This window comes from Panthera pardus, unplaced genomic scaffold, assembly GCF_024362965.1.
Source record: "Panthera pardus isolate Hobbes unplaced genomic scaffold, ASM2436296v1 HiC_scaffold_22, whole genome shotgun sequence".
Taxonomy (NCBI): Eukaryota; Metazoa; Chordata; class Mammalia; order Carnivora; family Felidae; genus Panthera; species Panthera pardus.
Genome location: NW_026526788.1, coordinates 47,254,752 through 47,277,577, shown reverse-complemented (window position 1 = coordinate 47,277,577; position 22,826 = coordinate 47,254,752). Strand labels below are relative to the sequence as shown.

At 42.6% G+C, this 22,826-nt stretch overlaps 2 protein-coding genes across 9 annotated transcripts in view; both read right to left on the bottom strand.

Annotated features, from left to right (window-relative positions):
* ZFAND4 (zinc finger AN1-type containing 4) overlaps window positions 1-3,655 on the bottom strand; it is an 88,966-nt gene extending 85,311 nt beyond the window's left edge. Inside the window, exon 1 of one of the 3 annotated variants that reach the window (XM_053909701.1) lies at window positions 3,558-3,655. The gene's annotated coding sequence lies outside the window, so the exon portion shown is untranslated. Of the gene's footprint in view, window positions 1-3,057; window positions 3,211-3,557 lie in introns of those variants that run through there. The other 2 variants (XM_053909700.1, XM_019444942.2) reach the window with 2 other exon arrangements.
* Window positions 3,656-6,514: 2,859 nt separating this feature from the next.
* Window positions 6,515-22,826, bottom strand: part of LOC109264573 (WASH complex subunit 2-like) — a 61,506-nt gene continuing 45,194 nt past the window's right edge. For 3 of the 6 annotated variants that reach the window (XM_019444932.2, XM_019444933.2, XM_019444934.2), the window contains exons 22-31: window positions 20,693-20,845; window positions 17,615-17,797; window positions 14,629-14,757; window positions 14,418-14,498; window positions 13,679-13,804; window positions 12,457-12,519; window positions 11,885-12,097; window positions 9,597-10,214; window positions 8,622-8,799; window positions 6,515-6,851 (exon numbers count right to left, since the gene is read on the bottom strand). In XM_019444932.2, the coding sequence (XP_019300477.2) occupies window positions 6,712-6,851; window positions 8,622-8,799; window positions 9,597-10,214; window positions 11,885-12,097; window positions 12,457-12,519; window positions 13,679-13,804; window positions 14,418-14,498; window positions 14,629-14,757; window positions 17,615-17,797; window positions 20,693-20,845 (1,884 nt within the window). In that variant the 3' untranslated portion in view covers window positions 6,515-6,711. The remainder of the gene's footprint in view (window positions 6,852-8,621; window positions 8,800-9,596; window positions 10,215-11,884; window positions 12,098-12,456; window positions 12,520-13,678; window positions 13,805-14,417; window positions 14,499-14,628; window positions 14,758-17,614; window positions 17,798-20,692; window positions 20,846-22,826) is intronic. The other 3 variants (XM_019444936.2, XM_019444937.2, XM_019444938.2) reach the window with 2 other exon arrangements.

The window sequence follows — 22,826 nt, the reverse complement described above, 5'->3', positions numbered from 1 at the left end:
CGCTCTCTCTCAAAATAAAATTAAAAAAAAAAAAGAAGAGGAACAAAATTCAGACTTCTGAGAAAGACCCTAAGATCGTACATCTCACCTTCCAGCCCCATTCTATTTATACATCTATGTCATCCCACCTGGCAGTACCTCTGTACTTCTATCCTCTAATCATGTGCACCTGCAGCTTCAGAAGACATCCACTTCTATCTCATTGCTCCTGCTTTGCTCTACTCTCTGCCATCCCCACACTTGGCTACCTGACAAGCACCTAATCATCTTTCAAGACTCAGCTCAAATAGCAACTATTCTACAAAACCTTTTATGGCTTTGTACCCCAACCTCCCTCATATATTGTACCCAGAACAATCAATTTCACTTTTTACATGGCTTTCTTATTCTCCTAAACGATAAGCTACTTAAGGGGGAGACCACATCTGATTTGCCACCCCATCACCTAGCACAGTGTTTTGCATATGTTGGTACTCATTAATAAGTTTGTTCAACGAAACAGCAATGAATATTCACTCTCTCAAATGATCCTTAGAACAAATCTGTAATAAATATATATATAAAATTAAAAAAATATATTTATTTATTTTACACACACACACACACACATACACACACACAAATATATATATATATAATCCCTGTTTTAGAGATGAAGAAATATTTGGATATGCTCCAAAAGTTTGGGGGAGTGCTGCTTTCCCATGAGAATCCTGTTATGATTCACTCCACAGTAAGTCCACCAAAGTTTGTCCAACAGATAACATACATGCACATACAGTGATTTCTGCTATAGGGTGAATTTTTATAACAGTAACTGGATGCAGAATCAATTAGGGAACCTGAATTACACTGTAAAGACTGCTAATGATCCTAAAGAGATGGCATCACAGAAAGAAAACCTGATGCTGGAAGCACAGATGCTAGGAGTGCTATCACACTATTTATCAAAACAATGAGTAATAAATATGATAATACAAAATACTGTGCTAGTAACATTGCTCGTGGTAGTGGTAAAAGGCCATTACTCTTAAATATAAGCCAAATAAGTGGCTGTATTGTTCAGGTTTTGTTTCGTTATATCTTAAATACACTGAAATGCTTTTAGGAAAAATAACTTTTTATGAAGCTAACCCGTAACCTCTGAACCAACTGCTTTTATAATGTGCTTCTGGGTTACATGTGTATTCTTAAAAACATACTTATCATGCTACATTAAACAGCGTATTGAAGAATTACCTGTGTTTGTTTCCCCAAAATCAACAGCACTCCTACCTACATAGTAGCAGCTCTAGCAACAGAAGTCAGAGGTCAGGAATGCTGAAATGAACATTACAGAAATAAAGGCGTGGGTAACCAGTGTCTGCCCAAGGAATTTAGAGACAGAAGATCTAAGGAGCATTTCCTTCACCACAGTACTCTTCCACAATACCCTGAATATAATAAACAAGCTAGTGCGGGGGAGGGGGGGGGGGGCGGTGCCTGGGTGGCTCAGTCGGTTAGGCATCTGACTTCTGCTCACGCCAAGATCCGTAGGTCCATGAGTTTGAGCCCTGAGCCAGGCTCTGTGCTGACAGCTCAGAGCCTGGAGCCTGCTTTGGATTCCGCGTCTCCCTCTCTCTCTGCTCCTCTCCCGCACACACGCTCTCTCTCTCAAAAATAAATAAACGTTAAACAAAAATAAGAACGACTTTAAAAAAAAAAAAAAAAAAAAAAGCTGGGGCTGGGAGAGGGTAACAGATTTGGAAGTCCCTCATCTATAATGAGAATGGATAAAGCAACTATGGGCTAAAGGAAAAACAACAACCCAGTGCAGCACTACACTGCACTGGGACACCTACTGTAAGTTTGGGCCGTAATCAATGGAGAAATTTCTAAAATCCATAAAGGAGCAAAGCAGGTAACCAAATTCAAAACTAAAATGTGGGGTGCCTAGGTGGCTCAGTCACTTACGCGGCTGACTCGATCTCAGCTCAGATCTTGATCTCAGAGTCGTGAGTTCAAGCCCTGTGTTGGGACGTATGCAGCCTACTCAAAAAACCTGAAATGTATGACTCAAAAATAGTTATACCTCTCCTGAGCAGTAGAAATCACAGTAACAGAGGACAAAATGAGGCCATGAAATCTGGTTAAGCCAGCCTGGAGGACTAGATGATGGCAAAGGAGCAAATGAAAAGTTCCAGCAGACCAAAGACCTAACAGTATTAACACACAATAACCGTGTGGTCATTCTCAACTAAACATATTATGGAACGCTATGTTGTTGGAAAACGAGAGGCAATGAAGATTCAGAGACAGGATGGGAAATGTTGCAAGAAAGTGAACAGTTAAATTATACAAGAGCAAAAGGAAAAAAAACAGGTGAGTAGAGAAAAAAAAAAAGTACTTCCAGAATTTTTACCAATTAAAAAACATACTTAGCTAGTAAGAGTAATGGCATCAAAAAAAAATTCCTAAATTCATTCCAAAAATATTTCTTTCTTCTGAAAAAGTTCTAAAAAACATTACCAAAGATAAGAGAGAAGTTAAAGATAGGTAAGGCAATAATAGCACTGAAGTAAGTAATTTCACTAGCAATCAGCTTTACCCTGTTCTAAAGATTATTAGCCAGAGGAGAGCCGTTATCTTTTAAAAATTTCCCCCAACACAAAGAGATCCAAAATGTTATGCAACCTTTTAAAACACTGGCTTTTAACAAACTGCCTTTTACTAATTAGGTGAAAAACACCCCTGTTTTAAATAGAAGCTACACATCCAACTCTTGATTTTGGCTCAGGTCATGATCTCACAGTTCACGATTTTAAGCCCCCAGTCAGGCTCCCTGCTGTCTGGGCAGGCAGCCAGCTTGGGATTCTCTCTCCCCCACCCCACCCCCCTCTGTCTCTGCCCCTCCCCCCGCTTAAGCTCGCTCTTAAATAAATAAATAATGCTACAGAATTATATCCACCACTTAAATGCATTTGTACTCTAAACTTCTTTCTAGTGGGTCTTGGAAATCCTTGGAGGCCAACGTCTACTCCAGCCTTCAAAGTACACACTCCAAGCCCACTGGGTCACCTGCGCAGCCCGTACTCCTCCAGGATAAACTCCGGCTACCCACACGTACGGGCCTGATCTGGGGGGTAGTGCACAAGCTCCGCGTCAGAATCGGCGACTGGCGGCTCAGCACCCGTCGGACGGGACGGGGCGGGACACCCGCGTCGCTTCGGCGGAGGGACGAAAAGTGGAGACTCCTCAGGAAAGGCGTCGCGCCGCGCCGCGCCGGTCTCAGGGCAGCGGCTGCGGAGGGGGCGGGGCCCGGCTGCCGAGCGGCCGGCCCTCCTCTCCGGCCCGCGGAGGCCGGCGGCAGCAGCGCGAACCCGCTCAGCGGCCCGCAGCCCAGGGCGCCCTCCCCGGGCGCCCTCCCCGTCTGTCTCGTCCACTGGCTCGCCCGCCCGCAGGCCTACAGAGAGGCGCGGCCCCGCGAGCGACGCCGCGGCAGGCACTGACGAGAAACACACCGCCGCCGCCGCCGCCGCGCCCCCGCCCCTTTGTGCCACCGCCTACCAATCACTCACCAGCGCTCACGTCACCCTCCAATCAGCGAGGGCACGGGCAGGGGCGGGGCCTGGCTGCCCGACGCCGGCGGTTGCTCGGTAGCCGGGGCTTCTTTAGCGTTCGATGGTGGGTGTCGGTTAGGAGAGGCCCGGATGTTGGCCCTTTATTACCAACACTGGGCACCTGACTAGGACTGAATTGGGCGGGCCAGAGACAAGCCGCACGGCCTCCTGGGAGCGGCGAGATTGGCTTCAGGCCCGAGAGCATGGCTTGCACCTTGCCTGAGGCCATCCTAAGATCGCTCTTGGACGTGGCCCAAGTGCTGGGGTGAGGAGGGTAGCAGGCAAACGCCTTCCAGTTGGTCCTTTCCAGACCCCGTGCAGGGCCGTCCTGCCTTTAACAGATCACCCTTCCTGTGCTTCACGGTTTCCTTTCTGGCCTCAATGGTCTCATCTGAAATATGGGGTCATTGCTGTACATGGTTAAAAAGGACAAAAGCGAATACCCTCTGTTGGTCTCTGTCATTCTTCATCCAATTCATGGACTGAGAAGTGTAGGACAGGTATTAGAATGGACACCTTGAGCAGTTAAATCTGAGTTGGGTAAACTCAGCTACATTCCTTTTTCTGTTCTAATTCCCAAGGCGCTGAACTCCGAGTGTACACCCTAAAAGACAACATAAGCCTTACAAACCTGAAATGCCCCCCCACACCCACTTTTGTTTTCTCTCCATTCCCCACATGTTCTAAATTCAACCCTTAACAGATTTCCCAAACTGGCCTATTTCACTAGGTGAATCACCCAAACGATAGTGAACAATCCTCCTCCTAGCTTCATCATCCTCATCTTGTGACTCAGAGGAATGAATCTAAGATGAACCCCAACATCTCATTCTCCTAAGACCCCACCCATCAATTACTCTCCAACAGTCCAATGCTGAGCACACCCTGGGGTTTATGAGGAGACCCAAGGACCCTCATCTTCAGGCTCTCAACACTAGTTCCTTCTTCAACTCCAATACTGAATAGATCGGAGCCCCTTAAAGAGATTTTATGATTATCTCCCTCCCCCTTTGAAGCCTCTCAAAATAGGAATTTGCGTATTTCCTCTCTTACGAATTTCCTGGAATCAGTCCCAATGATGGATAAGTAGATTTGACCATTCCCAAAGAAAACCATTTAACAAATGCTTACTGAGTCAGCCTCAGGAGTAGGTATACACAAGTAACCTAAGGAACAGAAGGTATAAGCACTCTCTTCTGCCATCAAGTCACTCTCACAGCAGAGCAGCACGAAGAGTTGATCTGTGAGAGCTCTACCAAATCTCTCAAAATCAGCCATTCCAAGTTCAATCTTAAAAGTGCCCAAGGAAGAAGTTAGTGCTTTCAGGATTGGTGAAACCAAATGGGCCTGCCTACGAGACTGTGCCATGGATGGGGTGCCTGAAAGCCTCATTCAGTTGTGCGAGCAGCTGACTCTTGATTTTGGCCCAGGTCATGATCCTGTGGTTCGGGAGGTAGAGCCCTGCATTTGGGCTCTACGCTAGCAGCACAGAGCCTGCTTGGGATTGTCTCTCTCTCTCCCCCTCCCTCACTCTCTCTGCCTCTTCCCCATTCAGTCACGAGCACACGTGTGCTCTCAAAATAAACATTAAAAAAATTTCTTTTTTAAATAAAAAAAGGCTGTGGCTCAGTTGGGTGGCTCAGTTGGTTGAGCATCCAACTCTTGATTTCAGCTCAGGTCATGATCCCAGGGTCCTGAGATTGAGCCCCACATCAGGCTCTGCACTGAGCATGGAGCCTGCTTAACATCCTTTCTCTCTCTCTCTCTCTCTCTCTCTCTCTCTCTCTCTCTCTCTCTCCCCCTGTGCCCCTCTCCCTCATTCTCTCCCTAAAAATAAAAAATAATAATAATAAAACAAATTAAAAAAAAACAAAAACCAAAAAGAACAAGACTGTGCCATGGTTATAGTTTGAATACTTAGCACCAAGGAGGCATAGTCCAAGAAAACACAGACTGGAGGAGGGGTCAGCTACACGTGTAGCTAGTGGCTACCACATTAGACAACAGTTATAGAATATTCCCATCAGTTCAAAGTTCTATGGAACAGTGAGTGCTGCTCTACAGGAGGACATTTCCATCCTCAGCACTTTTCCTTCCAGTATCTGGGTCCATTCTGCGTTTTTCAAAGTTCCAAAGAAATGGAAATGGATGCCTTAGAGCAAGGGTCAGAAAACTGTTTCTGTAAAGGGACAGATAGAAGATATCTTAGGTTTTGTGGGCCATCCTGTCATAACTACTGAACTCCAGCATCATAGGTAGGGTGAAAACAGCCATAGACAACATGTAAATGAATGGGCATGGTTGTGTTCCAATAAAACTTTATTTACAAAAACAGACAAGAGGGCCACAGTTTACCAAACCTTGCCTTAATTAACCTATAGAGGCATTTTCAAAATTCATTGGAATAAGGGGCGCCTGGGTGGCGCAGTCGGTTAAGCGTCCGACTTCAGCCAGGTCACGATCTCGCGGTCCGTGAGTTCGAGCCCCGCGTCAGGCTCTGGGCTGATGGCTCGGAGCCTGGAGCCTGTTTCCGATTCTGTGTCTCCCTTTCTCTCTGCCCCTCCCCCGTTCATGCTCTGTCTCTCTCTGTCCCAAAAATAAATTAAAAACGTTGAAAAAAAAAAAAATTAAAAAAAAAAAATTCATTGGAATAAGAGGAAACCTCCTCTCAGACTGCAAAGAGTCATGAAATACATAATCCCATCCCCTTCCTCTATCACCTGCCTAGGCTCTAAGCTAGGGCTTTTATCCATGAAAGGAAGACTCCTGATCATCTGTCTGCCATTGCTTCCTCTGGAATTCCCGCCCACTCATGAAAGGCACACAGAGGTTTCTTCTCCAACATGCCCTAAATCATACTGTGACCCCATCAAGGCTAATTAAATAAAAATATAGTTTAAAAAAAAAAAAAAAACAACACTGTGAAATATTTATTTTTGTTTTGCAGTATTAAGCATGATTAAAACCAGGGCAGAAAAATACTAAGTATGCTGGGTAAGAAAGGTGTACTGTTTCATTATTTGCTTTTTCTAATTCAATTAAGACGATGAGCACGTAAGACAGCATCAATAACTCAAGGATGTAGCTGAAGAGTGAGATGTGATACCCTGCTCTACTGGCCTCCAAAGGCATTCAAGGGATCATCAAATATGTTGGACACCTTCTGTTCAGATCTTGGTTCAGGTGCTGCCTGTGAAGATCGACTTTTTGGTTTGGTTGTCTTAGCCTGGATACCAGAGGAGAAGATATCATCTTTAAAAAGAAAAAAAAAAAAAAGAAGAAAAGAAAAAGATTTGCTGAACAGGCAAGAAAATGGGTGTTTTTAAGACACATCTACATAAATCACCAAATACTCAAGTCTGATAACCGTATGGAATACCAAGAACACTAAAAGCCAAGCCTCTTAGATACTGGTCCTGGCTTTGCTACTAATTAAGTTTTACGACCACATACAAATCACAAGTTCTCGCAGATCACAATTTTCTCAACTACAAATGTATGCGTGTTCACATGGAGGACAGGAAAAAGGGAAGGATAACTGGAACTCCAATCCAGCCCCTGACTTTACGTGACATTATACCTACTTCTATATTCTCTTCCCACAAGGTTTTCAAAGGAAAGGGCAATACAAATAAGCAAAGGGAAATCCAACATAGGAGTCACCCTCTTTTAAAATAAATGCACCTATCTGAGACATGTCAATTCTAAGAATGTAAGTCTTTATGACTACATTCGTGTTCAGTTGTTTCACTGACTGTAGTGTTTTGTGACTCACCTGCAATGTTACTGCTAAGATTCCATCCTACAGAGATTTGAGCATGTTTACATAGAGATACGTATACACAAATGTTAAAGGCCTGGCATTACTTGTAACAAAGAAAACTTGGCAACAACCTAGATCACCTTCAATGTGCTAATGGCTAAATACAAAAGGATACTACACAACCACTAACAACAAGGAAGCAGATAGATCTCTATGTACTGGCATGGGAAGACAGTAAGTGACTAAAAGGACTGCAGAACAGATAAAATATATTCATATTCTGGAAAAAATAAGCATATATTTTTACGTATGCAAAGCTGTATTAACATCACCACAGCTGAAAAGATATATACATCCAACACTCAACAATGGTGACCTCTAGGGATTTTCACATTTTAAATTTTCCAAATAATACTAATCTATTACAACAGGTATGTATTACTTTTTTTGTAATTAAAAACAAACAAACAAAACGAAAAACAGCGAAGTCTCTTCTGCATCCCCTGTGGTGGGAAGCAGGTGGAGACACAGCACACAGCTTACTCCAGGAACAGGCCCCATGTGGCAGTGCAGCTGCTTTCTCCCAATTAACCCCAAGGTCTAGACCTGGGAGAGAGGGGGGAAGGAGGAGACAGTGTGCATTTGGCCTCAACTCAAGTCCTACCCATCAACACCAGACATATCAGAAGCCCCACATTTGAGTTTAGCCATTTGGCTTGCCCAAATGAGCATGTTTAGAAACACAGAAGATCTTTTGTGAGATGCTAAGTCTGAGTTATAACCTGCTTTCATGTATAGCACCACTTTCCTCCTGCACTGGCCCCCTCCATTCTCTGAAAGACTGACACTCACTCTTCAGTTAGAACTCTAACTCAGACAAGTGCCCCACACCTGAGGCAGCCACCTCAGCCAACTTCAGTATGTGGGGCAGTTTCTGAGCCTCCCTTCGTAACATCAGAATGTTCTGAGTTATCACAGATAATTGGCAGGGGGCACACTGATATAAAAGTTAAATTATACTAAGATCAAAATCCGGGCTCCTTCAAATTCCTTGATGTCCATCAGAACAAAAAGTTGTTTCACCAAAATAACTAGTCCATTTACTTATCCATTCTCAGCCTAACTCAGGACTATACAGCAAGCCAAAGGAAACCCAGTGGGGAATGATTTCCAGGAAAGGGCAGAAACAAAGGTAGGAGAAGTATCAAGTCCCTGAATGGCAATGACTTTCTGTGTCATGTGTAGAAAATCAAACTTACCCATATCATCATCAAATATAGACTTAGCTTCCACTTTCTTTTTGGACTTTTCTTTTGGTTTTACAGTTAGGTCAGCAAAGATATCAATGTTATCATCAAACAAGTTGGATTCAAATGTTCTTTCCTTCTCTCTTGCTTTTTGCGAGGGTTTAATTGCTTCTGTAGCAAATATATCATCCTTGTTGAGCCAAAACAGAAGTAAAACAATTTTAAATCAAGTTGTAGAAACACAAACTGCCACTGTAGTTTGCAACAGCCACGTGACCTGCTCTCTCTGCCTGGAATGCCCCACTCCAGCTCTCTGCCTGGCCCAGTCCTTGTCTTTCTTCTAGTCCCAGCTCAAATGCCAGCTCTGTAGACAGGCTTTCTCTTCCAGTCCTTTCTGAAGGAGTGCCTCCTACCCTTTCCATCACTCTGTCCCACTGACCGGAGCTGTTTTCATTATGCCACTTAACATTATCTGAAAACATTTTATTTATCTGTTGCCCTACCTGTATCCAATTTCCCTTACACACTGGTCCTAGTTCACTTTGTGTCTCCAGTACCCAGATGTTCAATAAACACCTGCTCAGAGAGTAGCACTTGAAGGCCTTACTGCCTGTACTCCAGCTAGGGCCTGTTTCCCCAAGAACCAGAGGCGAAACACTTAAGCTGCACTGATGCTGCTTTATATATGTCATAGAGCAGCATGCCAAGAAAGCTGACTGCAGCAACATGCTGATAAAAACTATGAAAATCAAGACTTGTATCAATGGCCATAGCCAGCGAAGAACCACCTCCACGTGAAACAAAACAAAAACCTACTTCTGAGTAAATTTCAGAGTAACTAATAAAAGATCCTAATTGTAAGTACTAAGCAAATAGGTAGCAAGCAGCAATGAAACGAGCTTATTGCAACCTATGGCTCAAATGAGCCAATCGGGTGTTTGTCTTAACACAGAAACAGGCCCAGAAAGTACTCTCATGTCCTTTTACCTCAAAAATATCTTGTGCTTTTGCGATGGCCTCCTGCTGACCGTTGGATTTGGACTCATTCTTCTTGCCTTTCTGATCTGTAAAGAGATCATCCTCATCTTCCAGGAGCGGGAAAGGATTTGTTTTCTTTGCTGGTTTTGGTTTAACAGACTGGAAGAGATCATCATCACTGCCTGCCTCACCTAGAGTGGGAAACATGGGGCTCTTCTCTTTACTTCCCCCTGTTGGGTTGGCCAGGCCATCTGCTGCCTTTGTCTTGGCTTTTCTTCTCCCCGTGGGCTGAGAGCCAGTGCCCTTGGAAAAGATATCTCCAGAATCAAAAATGTCATCCTCAAGAGGCTGACCCAGAGATTTCACAAAGGGGCTTCTGTCTACTTCAGGTACAGGACCACCTGCCCAAGTTGGAGTGGCAGCTGCCTCAGCTTCCTCAGAGATGTCTTTTCTCCCAGCTGCCCTGGGCTGTGGTTGAGGGTCACCTGGTGAAATGTCGCCATCTGCCAAGCGTGCAATGGATCTTCTGGGGACACTCACATCCTCGGCCTCACTGGACTCCTGGGCAGCCAACCTCCGAGCCGCACGGGTCTGCGGTCTACGCTTCCCTCTCACTTTGACCCGACTCTGCAATGGCAAAAAACCACATGTTGATCTAACAATTAAAAAGAAGAAGAAAAAGGTGTTCAAAGCTAATGTAGCAAATAATCAGTGACTCAAAATATTATAAGGTTGTCTGGTCTACCTCAATCCCTCAATCAAGATATTATCCAAGACAGAGAAAGGATTATTTCCTAAAGATTTCCAAAGACGTTTAATAGCTACTCCAAGACTATGTTACTCTTAATCCTTTAGTGTTCCCCATGGAGTCTTTGCAGGGAAATTTCTGTTTAATTTCATACAAAAGGCTTCATCTGCTGCTGGAACCCTGCAAAGTAGGCATGCTGGTTCTCTGTGTGCCACAACCCTTCACGGCCCTTACTCTGCCCTTGGTTTACATGTGGGTCTCTTTCAAGAGAGAATTAGGGGGAATTCTAGTGCTAACCTTTACAAGAGGCTAGCCTACAATCAGGCTTCAAAACCAGGAAGATAAGAGACAATCAAAGACAGGGAATCTAACGTGCTCTTCTCTTCAAGTCAACAAACACTAAATTTAAATGTTGAATATTTGACATAAAAAATGTGGCTTAGAAATCAGAACTTTTAATATAACCTCAAAACAGAAGTTACTCATTAGCAATAATGCAGTATTTGTGATATTTTCCAAAATATACAATCAAGTAGTTTTAAGAAGGTACAAGCTTCTTTGGCCAAAGTACTTGGCTATGTTTACCTATTTCAAGGAAATTTCACAAATAATTTTATGAAGTAGCCGATGTAAACTTACCCTCCCCCTCACCAAAGGCTGACAAAAAATAGAACAAAAAGAAGGATATTTTATTTTTCACAAGGAAAAGAGTTTTGGAAACGCTTAAAATGAATGTATTCACCAGAGTTATCTTAGGTGCTGTTGCTTACTCAGACATCAGCTAAGATTTTCTAGAGAAGGAAGACTAGGTAGAAAAAAGAGAACCAACTAAAATGAAAGCAAAACCTCGAAGAGCTCAGTCCATGCAGCACATACCCACACAGTCCTGTGGAACAGGGTGACAGGACCATACCAGCCGGGAAGTAACTGCCATGGGATCTCAGAGAAGGGAGCCTAACACAAGAGGGCACCAGGGGAAATATCACAGAAGCAGTGAAGTTTGAGCAGTCTGTCGATGAGCAAGAGCACTGCTGACAGAGGTAGCAGCACAAGCTGCTGGCAGCAGTGGGTGGTTGTGTGTGTGTTCAAGGAATGGTGCCTGGTGTGACTGCAGTGTAGGCTGACGGTGTGGAGTGGTTGGTGGGCAAGGTGGAACTTTCGGTTAGCGTGGATTGTAAGAGGCTTTAATACCAAACCGAGGAGCCTGAATGTCCTCCTTTGGGCAGTAAGGAGCCAGCAGAGGAGGGACACGATCTGCTCTGTTTAGGCCTGCAGGTGGCAATGCAGGAGAGCTTGGAGACAGTGGGACTTCACTGTGGATACTGAGCAGAATGTAAAAGTAACAAACACGGGCAATGGAAAAGTGGACGCAGAATTAGGAAGGTGTAAGGAGGGTGGAGAGGCTGAAGGAAGGCTGAGGTGCCTCCTTCAAATGGGAGGCAGCCTATGATTGTATAACTGATGGACTAGTTAGAAATATACAAGTTATTCTGGATTAAAAAAAAAAAAAAAAAAAAGGCAAGAAAGCAAGCAAAGGTGGCTTCATCACCTTATTTGCACTGTGTAAGGTGTCTGCCTGAGCTGGAAGATCGAAACTCACGCCGGCCTCCCCACTACTAGGAAGAGCGGGCATACTTTCCAGACCGTGGATCCTCTCGGGTTCAGATGAAGGAAAAGCCAATTCTGGAAAAACAGGTTTTACTCCAGAGATCTGGGGAGCCGCTGCAGGCAGCAAGGCTGCTGGATTAATCGCTAAATTTGCCTAAAAGAGAAAAATGACACTTACTCTGTATGTCTTCTTAAACTCAGCAGTCTATGATTACTAGCGTAACACGTGACAAGAGACGCGGTGTACATAATGTATAATACAACAGGAGAGAGAGAAAAATGCAGGGAAGTCTCCCGATCAAGTCTTAGAATTAAAATAGAGGATTATATACCTGTGCCCACCACTGGGACCAAAGAAAAGATGTTACAGACGCAGCACACAAGAAGCAACAACTAGAGGGTGGGGAAGAGATGCGAAAATGCCTGGCAACAGTTGACAAAAGTAAATATTCAAAAAAGTTTATAGATGCCACAAGGCAGGCAGTGAAGATTCCAGACACGTTATATAATTACTTGTATTTTCCAGATCCGAGGGGATGGTTCTTTGGTTTTAAATGGAGCGGGACCTGGTGAGTCCTGTGTGAAATTACATTTGGTTAACAATCCATTAGGGAAATAGAAAGAAAAGTGTCTCTTGGATTACACTTATGTCTATTAAATTTGATGGAAGGTGAAGCTGTCACTTTCTGTGATTCTAATTAGGGAAAGGCATTCAAATCTCTCCTGGGGCCTCAAAATCTTTCACTTAGGCCTCTTCTTCTGCTGTGTGAGTGGAACGCCGGCAGACCGTGAATGGAGTAAAGGCAGACAAAGATCATGAATTAGATTCGTAAGAACCGCAGGGTTATCAGAGTACCAAAATCTGACCAGTTGGCAAAATTACCATGCTGGTTATCCCACACAGCAAATATCACAGAGCACACAGAAAATTCACCCACAACCTAACGCACTGAGGTTCTAGAAGCAAAGGAAGTTGAAACTTGGGACAAGTCGTTGGAGACGTGCTATTCCCAGGGCTTTGTTTTCACAGCTCAGGACACTGAAGCCTCTGAGACATCCAGAGACAGCTGCAATCCAGAACCAGAACTCACTTTCTAGTCATGGCCTGTTCCCAGGAGGAGCTCCGGAGAGAAGACTGCTGAGAACAGAGACCTATCAGCAGTGACCTCAGAAGAGGTAACCAAGAAAATAGGGGAACCAAGGGGAACCAAGGAATTGGATACAATTTATGTTTAATTCTAATGTAATTCTACTCCAAGGTAGTCCAGAGGGAGAAATGGAGGTTCTAAGGGGAAGAAGATTCTTCACCCTGTATTAACTCTACCTTGGAACTGAATTTGAAGGTCGTCCAAAAACAGTAATCACAAGTATAGCTTCATGAGACTGCAGTGTACAGTGAGAATAGATGAGGCGGCAGAGAAGTGTGTTTAAAACAAAACAAAAGAAAACAAAAACACAGTAGGGGAGCCTGGCTGGTTCAGTTGGAAGAGCATACAAATCTTGATCTCTAGGTCATGAGTTCAAGCCCCACACTGGATGTAGAGCTTTACTTTAAAAATTGTTTTAATTAGAAAAAAGAAATTTTTTTTTAAACCATACAATAAAGAGAGAGTAGTCGTCCTAGCTGTTATTTCCTCCCTAATCAAGAGAACTCTGAATACCCTTGGGTATGCATGATGGAGTCCCTCTGTCCTGGGATACAAGCAAGAGCTGAAAGTCCTTAAGCAGTTCTAACCTGAGGTGTTTCCGGTTTCAATGTGCTTTTTTCTTTGATACCCTGCTGAGTGGATTCAGGATGTTTCTGGTTCTTGACAGAGGATACAGAGTGGTCTTTTTTCACTACCTTCTTCTTTTCTGAGATCTTCAAAAGAAAAAGAATACCAACCACCTGTCATCTATTTCAGAAATTTTAAAGAAAAATCATAATACATAAAAACAATCTGGCTTCTGAGTTTTGGATCATTTCTCGAATGAGAGTTGAACTAATACAACATTTGAACATTTCAACATTAGGTGAACTAATACAACTAATGCAGCATTTCAGAAATGGCATTCTAAAGACCGTGACCTTCTCGGGAGTTCCTACTATGCTAAACAAAATAGAGAGTGCTTAACAAAATCTACTGGGGTGGGGACAAATGACACAAACAGGCTAACACTCAAATTTAAAGCTTTGCACCTGAAAGGCATGGGTATTTAGTCACCGTGTGGCACGCACTGGTCTTTCAATAAACAACTTAAAAACCAAACAAATCTGTAATACAGTAAGAGCTTGGGTTAGTTAATGCTTTAATGTTAATCAGGAAACATAAGATGAGGACACCACAAACGCTATCATCAGCGTGCCATTTGCCATTCCTTCACTGGTAAGCGCCAAAATTCTCTGCGTGTTTTCCTTACTCTTGTAAGTACACATTAATTTCCTTCCCAGAGGCCTTCCCCACACCCCAGTATTGAGAGCAAAAGGCTGATACCAAAGGCTGTGACTTGGCAGGGCTGAAAAGATCATCATCTTCATCATCCCCAAATAGGCTCCCAGCACTTGGCTCTAGTAACTGGAATAGACAAAACTCAGATTCAATATTCAAAACAAAAGCAGTTTACAAAAAGAGCCAGGTGAGCTATTGACTTATAATATCTAATACAGTAACAAAGTCATGATGTGAAGAACCTTTTGAAACTGACCCTGGTTTTCTTGGTGCCAGAGAAGAGGTCAACATCTGGATCATTGTCCTTCTGGAGCTTGTGACTAAAAAGGAGCTCTTCATCCTGAAAGACACCTGTGCTCTTTGGGCGGGTATCAGGATCAGGACCCTGGAAAAAAGAGGAGTTGTAAGGATTTACCTCAAGGAAATCACAGCTACAAACATGCAACTACAGAGATATCCCCTGCAGCTGTTTCCAATGACTACAGGCTGGACACAGCCTAAGTGCCAATCACAAAGGGAATGACACATTCACACAACACAAGGCTATGGAGCTCCCAGAGATAGTGGGAAATACGTTTGCAAATGCAGATCTGGAATACATTAACATATACATCATCTGGAAAGATCCTCCTTCAGCCTGTAACAAATGTCTGAACTTTTTATTTATAAAACAACCCATTAATTCCATAATGAGAAACATTTTAAGGGTGAAAACACAGAATCAAGTAAGTTTTCTCCATCTCATTTCCAAAGGGAAGAAGAGCAGCTGACTTAATACCAGAAACTACACAGTGGTCAAGTGTGTATCCCTAATCTGTCAGCGTCTTACTCTAAAGACCTGGCACAGGGATGATGAGCCAACCTTCTCCTATGCCCACCCACCTTCCATCCCACTATCTTCCAAACAAGTTATTTTTGTTTGATAGGGTAGCTGACATTTGAAAATTACTATTCACATTACTTGATTTGACACTGTAATATCCCAGACATGACATTCTTAAATACTTCCCTATTTCTTCTTTATTTTTTGCTTTTTTGTTTTTGTTATTTCCAGGGGGCCGATTCAGAAGAGCTCTTCTTTATGTTAAGTACAAGCTACTGTAACAGAGCAGTGGAAGGAATGCCCCAAGTCAGAGACCCAAGTCCTTGAAGGGGATTGATAGGAACAAAGGCTGGACACAAGGACAATGATAAGTAAGGTACACATTAAAAACCCGAGGACACAACATCCTGACCTTGTGGCTTGCAAGACCCTGGGGCTGACAGACCAAAGACCCACAAGTGCAGAACGCGCATTCTCCTCTTCCACCTCTGCCCAGGGTAACCCCTAGACTGGTCACAATGCTTTTGCTTTGCGGGTACAACCCTCCCACCCCGACAATGGAGAAAGGCTGCCATGACCTTTCCTATACAATCTTTGAAGGGTCAAAAACTACCTCTCCCAACCTGTGGGAGGAGCTCCCCAAAGGACTGGAAGCAGCCTCCATTAGAGACCACCCCAGCTCCCAGCCCAGAGAGACCCTATAACATCCAATCTCAAAACAAACTGAGGACAGGCTTCACCTGACAGAACCTGCCCGCTCTCCCACCTTGAGAGTGTTTCCGCTTTCATAAATTCCTTCGTGCTACTTTCCTTCTGGCTGTTTTTATTTGAAAGCAGAGCCTCACATAAATCTTGTGTGGAATCCAAGAACAGAGACTTCCATTCACACAATGCAGACTCTCTCACCCATAACATTTAGTATCACGACCACAGATGAAACAAAAGAACCCTCACAACTGAGGAGATGTGTCACATTAAAAATTCACTAATTATTATTACTGACTATACATAAAAACCCACAGCAACACAGTAACACAGTAGCTAAGTTTAAAAGTTTCATGACCATTGGGGCACCTGGGTGGCTCAGCTGGTTAAGCATCCAACTCTTGGTTTCAGCTCAAGGTCACAATCTCACGGTTCAGGCCCCACATCAAGCTCCACGATGGCAGTGTGGAGCCTGCTCGAGATTCTCTCTTTCCCTCTCTCTCTCTGCCTCCCCCACTCACTTTCTCTGTCTCTCTCAAAAAATGAAGAAACTTAAAAAGTAAACAAATACATAAAAATAAATAAATGAAAATATTTTTTTAAAAGTTTCACGACCATGAAAATCACAGTACAAAATCACACAGAGTAAAAGACTGGAAGAAAATACAGCAAGTAATTCATATTCACTCTGTGTAGCTCTCGTTCATAAACAGGGTTATACTTCTACTGTAATAAAAAATAATAAAACACTTTTTTATAGAAATCAACATGGACCATTTCCTCAGTTTGGTTTACGAAAAGCACTGGCAATATGGCCTGCACCTGTTTGGGTTTCTTTTTTTTTTAAATATCTCTATTGAGATAAAATTCATACACCATAGAATTCACCTAGCGTGTAATTCAGTGATTTTTAGTATATTCACAGAGTTGTGCAAACACCACCACCAGGTAAGTTTAGAACTTTCCCATTACCCCAAAAGAAACGCCAAACCTATTAGCAGTCACTCTCCATTCTCATCCATCCATTCCCCCAGACCCCGGCAACCACTTCTACTTTGTAGCTCTATGGATTTGCCAATTCAGGACATTCAAATAAATGGAATGATAAAATACGTAGTCCTTTATCACTGGTTTCTTTCTTTCAGCATGTTTTCAAGGTTCATCATGTTGCAGCATGTATCCGTAACTTATTCCTTTTATTGCCAAATAATATGCCATTTTGAATAGATACACTACATTGTTTATCCACTCATCAACTGATAGACTTTGAGTTCTTTCCATCTTCTGACTATAATAAATATAAATATATATATATATATATATATATATATATATAATAAATATAAATAACGCTGTTAAGAACATTACATTCTAGTTGTGTGTGAATATGTCTTCATTACTCTTGGATATATACCCAGGAGTGGAATTGCTGGGCCTTGTGGGGGACTCATGTTTAACAATTTCAGGAACTACCGAATTGTTTTCTGAAGTGGCTACACTAATTTACATTCCCAACAGCAACGCAGGAGGATTCTAGTTTCCCCACACCCTCAACCACATGTGGCCATTACAGAAAAAAATCAACAAGTGCTAGTGAAGATGAAGAGAAACCAGAACCCTCAATTCTTTAGTAACTCATATGACAGAACTGACACCTTAAAATGAGATTCTTTGACCCTTTCAAAACCCTGAAACTTCATTGCTTTTTGCTCACCTTTCCCACTTCTTTCTTTGGAGCGTGGATGCTGTTTTGATCTTCTGTTTTATCTTCTTCCTCATCAAATAAACTAAGAACAGTTTTGGTTCTACTTTTGGTTCCTTTGTCCAAGGGGGATGATGAAGAAAATAAATCAGAATGCTCGACCGACTCCTGAGTAGATACAGTCAAAGGTCCTCCCTGAAAATGGAAACGGTAAAAAAAAAAAAAATAAAAAAAAATAAGTAACATCTAGAAATACAAATTCTACTGAGGGGCCTTCCCAACTCTTCATTAATTCAATAACTGTGACATTTGCATGTTTCAGGGCACTACAGCTAATCACATTAATCCCAAGTAACAAAATACTAAGGTCAACTCTCAATCAGCTACTCCAACAGAGACTCTTACACAGGTAATTCACAGCCAAAGATTATTTTTCCAACCAGTTTAAAGTCACAGGTCCCTCCAGCCTATCAAGAGATATACATATTTACAACCCTGATCTACATCAGTTGCTCATGAGCTATAAATAACTTGCCAGTCACAATGAGAAAGAATGAAATATGGCCCTTTGTAGCAACGTGGACGGAACTGGAGAGTGTTATGCTAAGTGAAATAAGCCATACAGAGAAAGACAGATACCATATGTTTTCACTCTTATGTGGATCCTGAGAAACTTAACAGGAACCCATGGGGGAGGAGAAGGAAAAAAAAAAAAAAAAGAGAGAGAGGTTGGAGTGGGAGAGAGCCAAAGCATAAGAGACTCTTAAAAAATGAGAACAAACTGAGGGCTGATGGGGGGTGGGAGGGAGGGGAGGGTGGGTGATGGGTATTGAAGAGGGCATCTTTTGGGATTAGCACTGGGTGTTGTATGGAAACCAATTTGACAATAAATTTCATATATTAAATAAATAAATAAATAAATAAATGTCAAAAAAATAATAAAATACATTAAAATTAAAAAATAATAATAATAATAACTTGCCAGTCATAGAGAAAGCACAAATATCCATCACTAGGAGTGGATCATATTATTTCCTAGTATTTAATTAATACCTAAGTCCCAAGAAGAAACCTGACAAAATTACTTAAATTGTAGAAGGCTCACACTGTATTATGCAATTATAAGAATCACCAAAATGATCCTAAAATGTAGCATTTATTCATTCAACAAGTTCCACATTTCAAGTAAGATACCATTGATTTTAAGATCCACTATTACTCTATGAACCACTGAGAAAGAAAAAAACAAGTCTAAAATATGCCACTGATTGTGAAATGCATCCTAATTTGAGTGGTTAAACTGTGAAAACTATGCTTGTTTGAAGAAATATGTAATTTTTTTTTTTTTAAGTTTATTTATTTTGAGAGAGACAGAGATAGTGTGAATGGGGAAGGGGCAGAGAGAGAGGGGGAGGGGGAGAGAGAGAGAGAGAGAGAGAGAGAGAGAATCCCAAGCAGGTTCTGAGCTGCCAGTGTAGAGCCTGATGCGGGCCTTGAACCCACAAAGCCGCAAGATAATGACCTGAGCCAAAACCAAGACTTGAACACTTAACTGACTGAGCCACCCAGGCACCCCAGAAGAAATACGTAATTTAAAAGTGCCTAGGGGCGCCTGGGTGGCTCAGTCGGTTAAGCGTCCAACTTCGGCTTAGGTCATGATCTCACGGTCTGAGAGTTTGAGCCCTGCGTCAGGCTCTGTGCTGACAGCTCAGAGCCTGGAGCCTGTTTCAGATTCTGTGTCTCCCTCTCTCTCTGCCCCTCCCCTGTTCACGCTCTGTCTCTCTCTGTCTCAAAAATAAATAAACGTTAAAAAAAAAAAAAAAATTTTTAAAGTGCCTAGTATGGGGGTGCCTGGGTGGCTCAGTCAGTTAAGTGATGACTCTTGATTTCAGCTCAGGTCATGATCTCACAGTTTGTGAGTGTGAGCCCCGTGTCAGGCTCTGCACTGACAGTGTGGATTCTCTGCTTGGGAGAAGCAGAGATTCTTGGGATTCTCTCTCTCCTTCTCTCTGCCCCTCTCCTGCTCATGCTCTCCCTCTCTCTCTCAAAGTAAATAAAACTTAAAAAATAAATAAATAAATAAATAAAAATAAAAGTGGCTAGTATGTGTGAGGTAACATGCTAAGTACTACAGATAAAATGATGAGCAAAAGAAACCTGGTCCCAATCCTCAAGGAGCTTCCACTCAAGTCAGGGCCAGCAGCACAATAAGCAATTAGAATTCAAGTATGGAAGGGGCTATGACTGGGGTAACTTGGGCTACAGGAACAGAGAACAGGTCCACATAGAAACTACAGGTAGACAATGTCACAGTGTCTCAGGCACAAGTGAAAAATTTGTATCACTGCAGCTCTAAGGAGCCTCAACAGGAAAAGTATATACAATATTCTTCACACAGGTCCTGAAACAGAGGTTAAATGTGAATAGCTGAACACGCAGAGAACAGGAAAGGTTAGAAATAAAAGAGGTGCACATCACTGACCTCCAGGTGCAGCCAGCAGCCTTTTCACAGGCTCCTACAGGAGATAACAGACCACCCAGGAGAAGAAAGCAAAGGTTTTAGAAGAGAGATAAATTTCACTTTGCTCTCTAATTCACAGCCAACACCCACTAAATGTAAAGGAATGGGAAACTAAAATCTTAAAACTGCCATTTTAATTCAAGTACAAGTGGAAGCAGGGATAACAGAAATGCTACAAAGAGAACAAGTCAGAAAGAGCAAACATGCAGAGAGAAAACCAAAATGAAAAACAAGATGTGGAAGAACACCCTGGAGAGAGAAAGGCAAAACGGACATGGGCACAAGATGACAAAAGAATGTAAAACAGGAGACACGCACATCACTGTGTGCACATTTGCCCAGAAAAGAGACCCAACAGCAAGAACGATGTTGAAGGTTTCCCCGAATGGAGGGATCCGATTTTCTTCTTCAGACTTTTCAGTATTTTCAAAATATTCAACAAAGTAGCCATTTATTTTCTGTGGTAGAAAAAGGTAAGGGTGTGTGCATTTGTGTGTGGGTGTGTCTGCATTTTACAAACCATGAGAAACAAACACCTCAGAATATAAATGCAAAAAAAAGAAGTCTACCTTTTCTGACTCCTCAACCAAATGAGTGCTCCCCACTGCTGATGAGTCTTTGCCACCATCAACCTTCTTATCCCCAGGTTTCACTCTGAATGGTGCCTCCTTTTCTTTGTCGCTGAACAGCAAAGGTGGTACTTCAGGGACAGTCTCTCTTTTCTACCAAAAGAAAAGCAAATGACATCCTTAAAAACAAAACTGTGGGGGTGCCTGGGTGGCTCAGTCGGTTGAGCATCCAACTCTTGATTTGGGCTCAGGTCATGATCCCAGGGTTGTGGGATCGAGCCTCACATTGGGATGTGCGCGGAGCGTGGAGCCTACTTAAGATTCTCTCTCTCCCACTGCCCTTTCCCCACTTGTGTGCTCGCTTGCTTGCTCTCTCTCTCTCTCTAATTAAAAAAAAAAGTGTGCTTTACTAGCATGACAACATAAAGAACAAGGTGAAACCACAATCTTCTTGAGGGAGTTAGTGAAATGTGGAGGGAGAGACAGTGCGGGAAGTGAAGGGGGCACAAACAGGGAGAAGCAATAAACGCCACCACCTCACTTATAGACACAGCACTCCACAGCTTCTGCCACTGTAACGCCTGCACCTGTCTCCGTGTGTCCATTCACTTCACAGATACTGCTATTGATTAGAACCTTATGTCTGACTCCCAGATAACCACTAGTCTCTCCTCTCTGCCTCCGTCCTCCCGCATTTCAGGTCAATGATGTCATCCAGAGCTGCCTCTGCTAAAAGAAAATACGCACCAGATTGCTTCATCTCTCGCCCCAAAGCTGCACTATTTGCATTAAGTAAATGCTAAATGTGACTATCAACTAATACCTCATCTTCTCCCTTTGTTTACCTGCATCTTACCAATCTTCCCTATTCCTTTTCTTCTTTTAAGTTTATTTATTTTGAGAGAGAGAGCACAAGCAGATGAGGGGCGGAGAGAAAGAGAGGCAGAATCCCAAGCAGGCTCTCCGCCATCAACACAGAGCCTGATGCAGGGCTTGAACTCACAAACCGTGAGATCATGACCTGAGCCAAGATCAGGAGTCAGACGCTTAACCGACAGAGCCACTCAGGTGCCCTCAATCTTCACTATTCCTTAAACCTACCGTGAATTTGCACCCTTCCCTACTGTCTGTAGAAGCAAATCCTCATCTTTCAAGCAAGGCCCAGCTTGAGGTCCCCATAAAGGTTTCTCTACCTTCTTCAGTAAGTATCAGTTGCTACACTGGTAAGATTATTTATCTGTCTACCTCGCTTTTATTTTCTTCTTAACTTACATTAATAGCTATCACATATGTCTGTCTATTCCCTTGAAAGGATAATATAATTCAACAGCGAGTCATGGTGTTTGATACCAAGTAGATGGTCCACACCAGTTTGTGAGCACTTTGTTCAATCTGTCATGTTCCTGATGGGGGAGGCAGGGATTTCAGGGATTAGAAAACTGAGGTTATGTGACTCACCTAGAGTTATCAGCATCCTTGGGGAAAATGATCAAAAATTCTTGAGGAAAAACTATAACTCTATCATACCAACTAGGTGAGACGTTATGAGGAAGTAAGCTTTGAAGCAATATCTAAATCAAGTTAGGAAGACAGATTTGGGAAATCAAAGAAGAATGCTCCTTAACTATGAGAGAGAAAAAAATTATAAATGAAGTAAAAAATAGAGTAAGATTTTTAATTATTGTTAGGAAGAGGTCCTTAAAATGTATAATCAGTTTTAACCTGAAATAAAAGGCTGGAAACCCACAAAACAATTTCAGAAGAGGTAAGGCAATACTGAAGTGATTAAAGGAAAAACTTTTGGTGGAATGCACTGGGCTCTCTGAAAACCACATACAACTTCAACGCAAACCGGTCAGGGTGAAAAATGAGACTTTAGTATGGCCCCTTAAACCAAGGAAAACGCCACCCAAACTATCGGTTGCAAATCTTCCTAAAGATAAAGCTGACTTCATCTTCATCGTGAAATTAATTTCTTTGACAGGTTTATAACAGAGTCACAGCTAACTTTAAAATATTCTAGGATCTCTAAACAAAAAAAAAGTGTTTTATACACTGCTGTCTGAAGGGAACTGTATTTCACAAATGGTAAGAATCTGTGTACAGTTTGTTCAGCTACGTGAGATGTAGATCT